The sequence below is a fragment of the Nipponia nippon genome, unplaced genomic scaffold, assembly GCF_047370975.1.
Source record: "Nipponia nippon isolate SJK-2023a ecotype South Korea unplaced genomic scaffold, ASM4737097v1 scaffold_12, whole genome shotgun sequence".
NCBI classification, from domain to species: Eukaryota; Metazoa; Chordata; class Aves; order Pelecaniformes; family Threskiornithidae; genus Nipponia; species Nipponia nippon.
This window is the reverse complement of record NW_028262313.1, coordinates 12,910,573-12,921,501: the sequence shown is the minus strand read 5'-3', so window position 1 is coordinate 12,921,501 and position 10,929 is coordinate 12,910,573. Positions and strand designations below refer to the sequence as shown.

Here is a 10,929-nt window from a genome sequence, read left to right as displayed (position 1 = left end):
CAGGGTGCAGCCAGTTCTTGAAGGCACAGCCTTGAGTCGGCCCTTCCGCTTTGGGATTACGCTTTTTCAAGCACGACAACTTTCAACGCGTACAGCCAGTACTTTACTGCGACACAAGGTAAGCGAGCAGACGAAGAACACGTTCGCTCGCTGGTTACTCCTTGCTTCCGTTACAGAGTCCACGTTAAAAATAAATAGCGAAGGAACGGACACGCCGGCACAGAGCGCGGCTCAAGCCACGAGCACGAGCCCGAGCCCGGCCCCGCCGCCCTGCGGGAGCCCGGCACGGCACGGCCCGCCCACGCCGGCGCTCAGAGCCCCTGCCCGGCGGGGCTGAGCATCTCCTGCAGCACCAGGTGCAGCAGGTGGTTCTGCTCGGCGCTCAGCAGCGGCCAGAGCTCGGCCTGCAGGGCCTTCAGCGCCTCCGCGTCCTTCTCCTGGCACGCCAGCACGGCCGACTGCAGCAGCAAGAAGAGCTCGGCCGGCAGGTAGCTCGCCGCCGGCGGCAGCCCGCCGCCCGCCCCGGGGCCGCCCCCGGGCCCCGGCCCCGCGCCGCCCTCCGCCGCCTCCCAGCAGTACTGCTCCAGCGTCCGGGCGTGCTCGGGCAGCAGCTTGGCGGGCGGCGGCTGCAGCAGCAGCAGCAGCAGCACCCGCGACACCTCGCAGCGCGCCAGCACGTCCAGGAAGGCGCCGCCGGGCGCGCCCCCGCCGCCGCCAGCGCCCAGCCCGGCCCCGGCCAGCGCCTGCGCCCGCGTCAGCGCCGCCAGCGCGCCGGCGTAGTCGCGGCCCAGCAGCAGGCAGGAGGCGCGCTCGGCCAGGCACCGCAGCGCCTCCAGCGGCAGCCGCGCCGCCGCCAGCAGCTCGGCCGCCCGCTGCAGGTGCGCGGCGGCGCGGGCGGGCCGGCCCGTGTCGCGCAGCGCCGCCGCCAGCTCCAGGCACAGCCCGGCCGCCGGCGCCGGCTGCCCCCGCTCCAGGTGCAGGCGGGCGGCGAAGGCGCCGCAGCTCTGCGCCGCCGCCACGTGCTCGCCGAAGCCACCGCGCAGCCCCAGGCGCTGCCGCAGGTCCCGCTCCTGGCGCAGGAAGAGCCGCGCCGCCTCGGCCAGGGCGGCCGCCTCGGCGGGCCCGTGGAAGAGGCTCTGGGCGCAGCGCGCCACGGCCAGCTGGCACCAGGCCGCGTAGGGCAGGCTCTCCTGGGCGCGCAGCTCCCGCGCCAGCGCCGCGAACTGCTCCGCCGCCTCCGCCACGTTCGGCTTCCGCAGGAACCGCCGCCGCAGCTTGGCCGACACCAGCCGGTACCGCGACAGGAAGTCCCCGTCGCCGCCGAGGCCCGGCCCGGAGCCACCCGCCCCGCCGGGGCCGGAGCCACCCGCCGCCGCCAGCATCGCGCGCCGCCCGCCCGGAACTAACGCGCCGCGCCGCGCCCCGCCTCGCTCCGCCCCGCCCCGCCTCGCGTGCCGCCGGCCAATCGGCGCCCGAGCCGGGGTCACGCGGACGTGAAGAGGCGGTGGGGGGAGCTGCCGCGGGGGAGCGGCGCCCTCTCGCGGGCGCTGCTGGGGCTGCGGCGGCCCGGCCCCGCTGGGCTGGGCCCCGGCTCCCCCGGGCCGCTCTCTCGGCGGGATGCGGCTGGGCCCGCGCTGTGCCGGCCCCTCCGAAGCGCTCCCGAGGGGCGCCGCCCGGGGCTGCGGGGCAGGCGCCCAGCTCTGAACCCCGGTACGTGGCGAGCTGCCGGGAGCCGGGCTCGGAGGGGCTCCTGGCTCCTGGAAGGAGCTGGCTCAGCCTGCCGCCCTCGGGGCGCGGGGGGGCAGCAGCAGGAGCGGCCTTTACCGTCGAGGAAAGAAGACGCGGCGTGGGGCAGCTGCATCTCGGAGCGAGCATCAGCCCCTTTGCCCTGTGGCTTCTCCTCCCGCCCAGGGGCTGCCTCGGCTTCCCTGCCAGCCTCCTGCTCCCTCCTGCCTGCCGGCCCTCCCCGCCTGCACTTGGGGTCCCTCTTCTCTCACCTGCACTGTCGTCCCTCTTGTTTCCCGCAAAAGGGAAACCTCCACTGGTGGCGTGTGGCCTGCATGGCACTCTGCTCCAGAGCAGGGCATGGGGGTGCTGGCCAGGTGTGGGGTCGTGAAGCTTTCTAGCCTCTGTGCTACAGGTACAGGCAGGGAGGTGTCGAGGGACTCCACTTTACAGGGGGGAAAATTGACTTCTCACAGGCTGTATAGGGTGCACATGCTCTGGTGTTGTGGTGCTGAGGCTTCTGAACCACATACCGTTTCTGCTTTGACTCTTGTTAATGCTATTCGGGAAATGAGAACAGTTTTGTGACCTTTATTTGCAACTTTCCACAGGAAGAGCTTGGCTTTCAGTGTTTCCTCCCACCCCCATTAATGAAAAAAATATCCCTTTCCTGCTTTTAATGTTTTTGGTAGCAGAGATGAAAGAGCACAGTGAGTCTTGTCCTGTGATTTTTAAGGTGCTTCTTCAACAGAGCTACAGCAGGGTCTGGGGCTGCTCAGACCTTAACCGGAAAGATCAGAGGATTCAGTCTTTAACAAAACATGTTATTATCCCAAGTGTTATTCAAGTGTTTGAGCTAAGCAGTTACTAGAATAGTTCACAGTCTGAATGAAAATCCTCCCTCCTCATTGCCCAGGCTGTGTTTGCCTGATGTGTGAGTGGCTTAGTCGGTGTCTCCAAGTCTGCAGTCTTCTAAAGTAAGCAAACAGGTGAGCATGTGAAACGGAAAAAATAAAAACAGGGAAATGTTCTCTTCTACAGGAAGAGAATGGACACCAAAGAATAAGAAAGGCACAAAATCTTGCCAGGCACTTCTGTGGTGCATTCCCTTTGGCCGCTGGACCCCTTGCTGGATGTTCTTGGCATGGTCCAAGTGCCAAACAAGTGCTGTGCAATGGCCAGGCAAAGCTGCTGGTCCTGGGTGAACATGCCAGTGGAATGAGCATAGGAAAATTGCTAAAGGAAGCCCAGAGCTCTCTGAATACACAGAAAAGTGAGGCTGACCTGGAGTTACAAGGACTGCGGTAACAAGAAGAGAGGAAAAGTTATCATTGCTCCGGTTTGGGGTTACAGGTTTGCAATGTTTCCTGGCACCCCTGTCCTCCAAGCCCCCGCAGTGCACATTTCTAGGCTCCATCATGCAGCAAAATATTCACCCACTCCCCAGGTAATGCTGTGATGGGTGTCTCCCTCTTCTTTTCCCAGTGCTTCTGCACTCATCATCTCCTGTTCCCTATTCCTGCTTTCTCTGGTGTGGAGACAATGTGGCACTTAGAAAACTTTCACAGTGGATTCCCATTCCCATTCCTCCCATCGTTCCTCTTCCTCCCGTTGAAGGAGCCTGTCTCAGTCCTGGGCTCTGTACCTGCCCTTCCCAGGCTGGGTGGAGACCCTAGGCCAAGGCTGTTTCTCCTTTGACACTTCCAGCCTTCTTTCTTCCTGGGAAATACATTCTTCAGCTGGGTGAGCAGAGCTGCTGCAGGAAAAAGTAAAGTCCCAGTTATCCTTTCCTCTTCATTTACCCCCCCCCCCAGGAAGGTCTAGCCGTGGTGATGTCAGTGGAAGAAACACAAAGTGGTTGCAGTTTCTTTCTCCATCTTCCCAGCAAGTCTTGTCTGGTAATACCAGCAGTCAGAGCAAATCCTTGATGAGAAGGTGCCATGCCTGAGACCTTGGCCCCGCTGGAAAGCCTATATCTCCGTCACAGGCCTGCTGTGGCTTGGCCCCACCTCGTTCCTTAGGAGAGCTCTTTTCAGCCGGCCCTGGATGGTGCAGAGCACAGCCCTCCGGAAGCTGCTGGACAAGAAGAAGAAGATGACTGGGTCAAGGCAGCTGTTGAGGGCTGAGATGCAGAGCACAAGCTCATTAGCGAGGTGGAGACTCTGCTGCCAGGGCAGACTAGAAATGGCCCCTATTTGCGCGAGGATGTAAGGAATGCGGACAATGTGGTAGGGGGTGAAGCATACAATGAAGATGATCAGGACTACGAAGGTCTTGGCAATGGCTCTCATGCTGGTCCTCTTGTTCAGCTGCTGGGCTTTCACTGAGGAGACTCTGTGGAGCTTGGCAAATATCTTGCTATAGAAGTAGAGGAAGAGCAGCAGCAGGATGAAGAAAGTGGCTACCGCGACCATGTTAAAAGCTGCTGCTGTGGTGCTTTTGCTTCTGAAGTGGAAGCATTTATGGTCACAGGGCCCTTTTCCTCTTGTCTCAAAAAAGAAAGGCAGCATGAACGCTGTGTGCACCAACCAAACCACCCCAGAGGCCATGGTGCTACAGGACACAGTGTGAATCCTAAATTTCTGCAAGGGCCAGATGATCTTCAGGTAGCGGTCGAGGCTGATCAGGCTGAGGAATGTGATGCTGACATACATGTTGAGGTAGAAGAAGGCCCCGACGATGTTGCAGAAGATCAGAGGCTCGCTCTTGCTTTGAAAGGCGATGCGGAAGGGCAGGCAGAGGGACAGCAGCAGGTCAGAGAGCGCCAGGTTCCTCATATACATGATGATGGAGGTCCTACGCTGTGCGCTGCATGAAAACACCCAGAGTGCCAGGGCATTGCTGAGCAGCCCGATGATGAAGATGAGGGAGTACATCACAGGGAGTGTTACAGAGAGGAACTCATCTTGGATCTGACAGCAGGAATTGCTGAGTCTATGCTCTGTGAGCTGGCTGGCAGAAAAGGGGGTGCTCGAGGACTCCATTGTTCAGGCCACAGATCTGGAGAGAAAAATGCAGGAGGTGTTGAAGCGGACATATGCATGAGCTGGCTCCATACAGGCACAGTCACTTGTAGGTATTGAAGACCCCTGAGGTACCTCTGTGGTTCCCTGCTGCCGCAGGTCACTGCAAACACAACTTTGCAGTCCCCCAAACTCTTAAGTGAGGGCCACCAGCTTGCGTAGCAAATGGAAAACCAGAGTGGGGACTTAGGAGCATGAGTCTACCAGGCTTACACGCTGGTTTTTGGCACTGCCTTCTCTCCCGTGGGGCTCAGGTCTGCAGGGAAACCTCCACAGAGAACTTGCCCATTCAACACTGGTGAGAAAACAGGCCACCACACTCCTGCCACAGGCTGGTCCAGGTGGCCAGCAGCACTCTGCTGCCCCAGGTGTGGTAACCATCTTTTCTGGCTTCTCTCGTGCTGTTCCATGCTACCGTCTGCTAAGGAAGGATGTGAGACTGGAGTGATGGAAGTTGGATGCTGTGTGCTACGTAAGCACACCCTACTAAATAGCAAAATCTCAGGTTCCTCAGCAGGGGAAAAACACATTTTTGGTTGTACATCAGCAACAAAATGGGTATAGCAAACATGAATTCAGACCACATGCAGCATGATACGTATGGGTATCTTGGCATTGTTGAGCGACACTGCTGAGGTCTGTCAGAGCTCCCTACCGTACCCTCTGAGGCTGGGAAATCAAACCCACAGCCGCCTGTTTCTTCATCGCTATTCTGACATGCTCTCGTGTTAGATACCCGGGCTTGCCTCAGGAGCCAGGCCCCCCTCCACCAGACTCTTCCCTCCTGCCTGGCTGTCTCTCATGCCGATCCCTTCTTCCCCAGTGATCCCGGTGCTTGCAAGGTGCAGGACGGTGGGACAGGGCTGCAGCTCTCGGCCAGCAGTGATAGTGCAGGGGGGTGCACTCACGCTGCTGGTCCTGGTGGCTAGGCTGCAGCTCTGACTCCAGGTGTTGCGTGCGTGTGTGTGCCTGCGTGGTTTTGGTCTCAGCCTTCTTCTCATGACTTTACCTGTAGCCACTTTTCCGTCCGTGGTGCAAGGCTGCAGGGCTCCTCCACCAGCAAGGGAAGGCAGGGAGCGAGCCCACATCAGGGATGGAGGCACTGCAGCCATGGTGGCCCGGTTCTGCCCGGCCCTCCTGGGGACTGACCCCAGAAACACTTTGCATCCCCACAAGCTCTTCTTTTCCCTGGACAGGGAAGCCTGGCTCCTTCCAGCCCCTCACCCTTCACTTCCCTTCCTGCTTTCCATGATTTTGAGTGACCCATAGCTGCAAAAACCTCCAACTTCCTTCCCACCTGCCACAACTTCTCTAACTGACTTCTCTGCTCCCTTCGTACATCCCCAGCACAGACTGCACAGCAGAGCCAGCCTCGGGCGCTTTAGGATGGAGGCAACAGAGCTAGCTGGATTTGCTGCTTGCGACACACCATGCTTTCAAAACACCATGGGTTGAATGCCTCAAATTCACAGTTCTGGCTTGCTGCACGGGCATGATGCCACCGGGCACCTGAGTGCTCCAAGCTGGGTCCTTGCAGCATGCATGTGCACCTGCGTATGCACCCACCACAGTGCCTCTTACCTGGGGGTCTGTGCAGGTCCCTGCAAGGGCAGGCACTGAACCCCATGTGCGTGCACAGCCTGACTATCGATACAAGCATATAGAGAGCTGCGTGTGTGTTGTGCAGGGGTGCGTGCATGTATGCACAGCTCTGTGTGGGTATGTGCATGTACGTACAGTTGCATGGCAGCGTGACCTTCATGTCTGAGTGAGGGTCGGTACAGCGATCAACACATTTTGTGTGTGTCTGAATGCTTGTGACTACTACGGGGCTGTGACAGTTTGCCTGAGTGTGCACAGCTGTGCCACAGTCCCCACACCTGTGTGTGACTCCAGCCATGCTTGAGCCCATGTGTGTGGCAGATGTCCCTGCCTGTCCTGGGCTCCTTCTGCTGAGCCCCCGGCTCTCCCCACCCACCCCCAGCCCCAGCCCCAGCCCAGCTTTTCCCACCAGCCACAGCCCCAACTTGAGTTAGCTGGCCTCAGTACCCCCTGCTCCCTCTTCCCCCCAACACTCACCCCCATGACAAAAACATCCCAGTGACTCATAGCAAGAAGAAAAGCGACCCCGGAGTCACCTACCTCTCAGCACCTCTCCTCTGCTCCTTCCCCTTCTGTGACAGTGGTTACTGCTCTTGCCAGGGGCCCTATAAGACCTTGGCTGGTGACGACATCTCTCACCGTGACAAATATCCTCCATGGTTTCCCTGCTCCTCCCATGTGGGCTTGATGGGTTTTTCCCCTTCAGGCCCTGGAGAGGGGGTGCATTTTACAGGTGTTTGTCCTAATGCAGGCTCTTCAACGCACCCCATGTGCCCACTTCCCCAGGCAAGCCTGGCCACGGCAGCAGCTCATGCGAATGAGCCTATTTGGAGAGAGCAGCAGTCCAGCCCAGAGTGCTGCTCTCTCCAAATCAACTCATTCGCACCAGCATGGGTCAAGCCGCAAGCCGAACCCGATATGCCTCGCAAAAGCACCCCATGCTGCATCATCCACTGCCCTTGGGAACCACGGGGGATGCCAGGCACTTAGAGGTCAGCCACAGGGAGATGGGGCATGGCAGTGTGCCACCGCTCACAGCTACCCCATGGCATTGTGGCTGCAAACGTGGGTCTATGCTGGCAGGAGGGGAGTTCTCCCAGCTTTTGCCCACGCTGAGGGGGAAGCGATTCAGCTTGAAGTCCTTGAAGCATCTACTTTCTTGGAGACCCCTGGCCTGATCCTGCACTGGCTTCAGCCCTGCCCAAATGATATACCCAGCATTGCCTGCACCAAGCGTCTGGCTGGGGCAGCATGGAGACAGACCAGAGCTGCCAGGGCAGCTTTTCTGGGCATGGGAATTGCACAGAGAGGGGGCAGGCAGCTCGTCCCCCAGCCCTCATCCCAGACACCGAAAGCACAACAGCCACATGTGTGGAGCAGATCGTTCTGCAAACTGTTTCCATGTCACCGGATTTAGCTCGCAGAGCAGCATGAGGTGCGCCCACACAGATGCAAATAGCCCTGGCAGGCAGGGAAGGAACAGGCAGGTGATGGCAGTGGAAAGGAGAAATCCTTTTGTATGCTGCTCTCCACCAGCTGCTGCAGCAGGGTCTGGCCAGGGCTGAGAGAGCAAATGGAGCTGTACACAGCCATCCTGACCAAAGATGGGGCAGCACCCTTTGTGCTGTCAGCACTGCTGTACACCCAGGTAAGGGGAGGCACCAACAGCCGAGGTGGCTGGGCAATGCTGAGCAGAGCTCAGGGTCGAGCCCAGCATCCTCCCAGCCCCATGGCAAGCGCTGCAGCCCCTCTTCCCACAAATCTGTCTCCAGCCACCCAGGCAGCTCCTCGTGCCCCCTGGAGGGACCTGAACTCAGGGTCTCTTCATCTGCAACTCATGTTCCAGCACGAGCTCCAAAGGGCAGTAAATGAAGCAGGTCCTGAGGAGTGAGTCAGTCCTCTGGCCATGCGTGTCTGAATGTCAGCAGCGTGGGCAGCGCAGAGCTCTCTGCACCAGAAATCCCTGCTGTGGCCAGAGACTGGGGGCTGCCGGGCAGCTTGTGGGGCCTACGGAGGTCTGAGCACCTCGGGGAAAGGAGGTGTCTACATCCTACCCTCCTGCGGCCACCCTGCAAGAGGCTTTAGGTCCAGCTGCGTTCAGACCCCTTAAAAGTAGGTCAAGTTACCGCTCATGCAGGCCAGAGAGAAACCTCTGCTTGTACCTGCATGTGCTCTTACCCCTTGGCAGGGACTCGCACAGGAAGCCTGTGGGCAGGTGCTGCGCTGCCGGGGCTCGTGTCAGCACCAGCCGCCCCCCCGCAGCAATGCCGCTTCCCAGGCCAGTGGAAATCTGCTGCTCATCTGCCTCCCTTCAGCGGGAGCCTCCCAGCCCACGGGCTGCCTTCCCAGTATCAGCAGCCTCAGGCTTGACCCTGAAGCCTAACCCAGGCTTGGGGATGGGCTGGGTCACTTGCCATCCTCTGTTTCACTGCAAGGCACTGTCACATACCAACTTAGTGGCTCTGGAAAACAGGAATCAAATCCAGATCCACAGGGTGCTTTACCAGCGAGTGCACGTGGCTTGATTTGAAACACCTTGGCTGTGCTCCTCGGACACCCTGCGCCCCGACAGCATCCTTGCCCTGGGTGAGCTCAAGGTGCTGCTTCCCTCCAGAGAGAAACCACGGCTTCCCCACAGGGGCAGCATAGAAAATGAATAAGGAAGGAGGGTTTGTTCCAGCGGTGGAAATCTTAAAGCCTGAATCAGAGGCTGTCAGACTGCTTTCTCCAGCTTGTCTTGGCGTCTTGTGCTACAGCAGCTTCTCCTCCAGTCCTTGCTGAGTAATAAGACAGACAAACCTAAGCAGACCTGCCAGCCAGCAGGCAGAGAAGTAACTGTAAACTGAGAAAGTCCAGGAGATTTGAAAGTGCATTTCTACAGCACCAGCTGGCTGGTGTCAGCCACTTTCAAACATATCCATACAGGTAAGCACACCGCCACACTTGCGTTCCTTGTGTTCCTGCCCAGCCCTTCTGCAGCAACCTGGCTCCTGAAAGGGCCCAGGGACAGAGCCGGGAGGAGGGAGCTCCTGGTTCCTGCCACCCTGGGTGGGAGCCACGAGGGTGTAAAGGAGAGAAGCAAGGCCAGGCTTGCAGGGAGGGATGTCTTCTATTAAACCGGCTGGTGCCACTGGGATGGTACAAGCCTGGCCATGTAGCCCAGCCTGGAGTAGAGGTTGGCAGAGCAGAGGGGTCTGCTGGGACTGGGAGCAGGAATAAGGTTTTTAGTCCTGAGGATGGGTGGTTCCTGCCCGTACTTGGCTTCAAGCACAGGAAGCACGCAGCGACCCTCAGCTCACAGGCTGTCTTGCAGCACAGTGAGACACTGGCAGCTTGTGGTCTGCGCAGCTGTTGTGAGCTGGTGTTTTGTGAGCATTGTTATGCCGCACCATCATCACTCGCTTGGGGAATTTTTTACTCATTCTGAAGAGTCACAGAGGGATGAGCTACGTTATTGATCACACTTCAGTTTCACTTGCCAGCTTTGCAGTATCTTTTGTGAGCTAAAAGCAAAGGTCAGAGTGGGTTTTTCTTATAATTCTGCTTGTTTTTTTTTATTATACAAATTGAACTCTGAGCATCAATGTGAAGTACTGAACTTGAACTTCAGTTTCAGGCATTGACACCCACGCTGTCCTTTGGGACTAAGCTTTTACCAGTGCGCTGATGGGACACGTGTAGGAAAGTGCCCATGTCACAGCAACCACATGGCTGCTTGGAGCTTGTTCGGGACAAGCTGAAAGCTGAGTGCCGCCTGCCACCAAGCCTGTGTGATAGGATATTCAGGAGCGGGGAGAGAGCAGGAGGGAAGTTTGGCTGCAGAGGACCCCACAGGGCTCCTCAGCCACGCCACCTCAGCTCACGGTGTGGGTGCAGTTTGGTATATGCGCTCATGCATACAGGAGTGTAAGAACAGCCTCCCTCGGCCAGGGCAGGGGCCTGCCCAGCCCAGGACCTTGCCTCTAGCAGTGCCATAAGGAGATGCTCAGGGAAAAGCAAGAAGCAGGTGAGCACCCATGGTACTTCCCCCACCCACCTGCTCTCTCCAGCACCAAGTATTTTCAGCGCTGGGGGTTTCCCAAGCCAGATGTGGTTTATCTATTTAGGAACCCAAAGAGCTCTTACATCCAAGTGCTTGTCTGTCACCCTTTGAACGCACCTACAATTCCTGCCCCCACGCATCCTTTGGCCCAGAGCCTCACCCCCCTGCTACCGTTCGGGGGAGGTCTTCTTGTCTACAACCGGCTGCTGCTGCCTTCACCCAGGCGCCCCCGCTCCCCTGCCCGCGGCTCTGCCGGGGGAGCGCCGGGCCCGGCCGGGCCGGGGGCGGGGCCGGGGCGGGCCAGGGGCGGGGCGGGGGCGGGGAGGGGCGGGGTGGGGCGGGGGCGGGGCCGCCCAGCCGCGGAGGGGCGCGACGCTGCGTGGCCCGCCACCGATAAACCACGCCTCAGGTAGGCGGGGAGTCGAGGAGACCACTCCTCTTCACCGCCACAGCCACGCCCCCTTCCTCCTCTTCACGTCCGCGTGACCCCGGCTCGGGCGCCGATTGGCCGGCGGCACGCGAGGCGGGGCGGGGCGG

The 10,929-nt window shown here is 59.4% G+C and overlaps 2 protein-coding genes across 2 annotated transcripts; both read right to left on the bottom strand.

Moving 5' to 3' along the window:
* Positions 1 to 90: 90 nt before the first annotated feature.
* LOC148056704 (40-kDa huntingtin-associated protein-like) lies at positions 91 to 1,414 on the bottom strand. Its single transcript, XM_087748800.1, has one exon. The coding sequence runs from the start codon at positions 1,380 to 1,382 to the stop codon at positions 312 to 314; it is 1,071 nt and encodes a 356-aa protein (XP_087604926.1). The 5' UTR covers positions 1,383 to 1,414; the 3' UTR covers positions 91 to 311.
* A 2,281-nt stretch (positions 1,415 to 3,695) lies between these two features.
* LOC104015365 (putative G protein-coupled receptor 34) lies at positions 3,696 to 4,709 on the bottom strand. The gene has a single exon (XM_009468097.2). It carries the CDS (start codon positions 4,707 to 4,709, stop codon positions 3,696 to 3,698), a length of 1,014 nt encoding a protein of 337 aa, XP_009466372.2.
* Positions 4,710 to 10,929: the final 6,220 nt, after the last annotated feature.

Coding starts and splice junctions, on each gene's coding strand:
- LOC148056704 (XM_087748800.1), bottom strand. CDS start 1,382: ATGCTGGCGGCGGCGGGTGGCTCCGGCCCCGGCGGGGCGGGTGGCTCC.
- LOC104015365 (XM_009468097.2), bottom strand. CDS start 4,709: ATGGAGTCCTCGAGCACCCCCTTTTCTGCCAGCCAGCTCACAGAGCAT.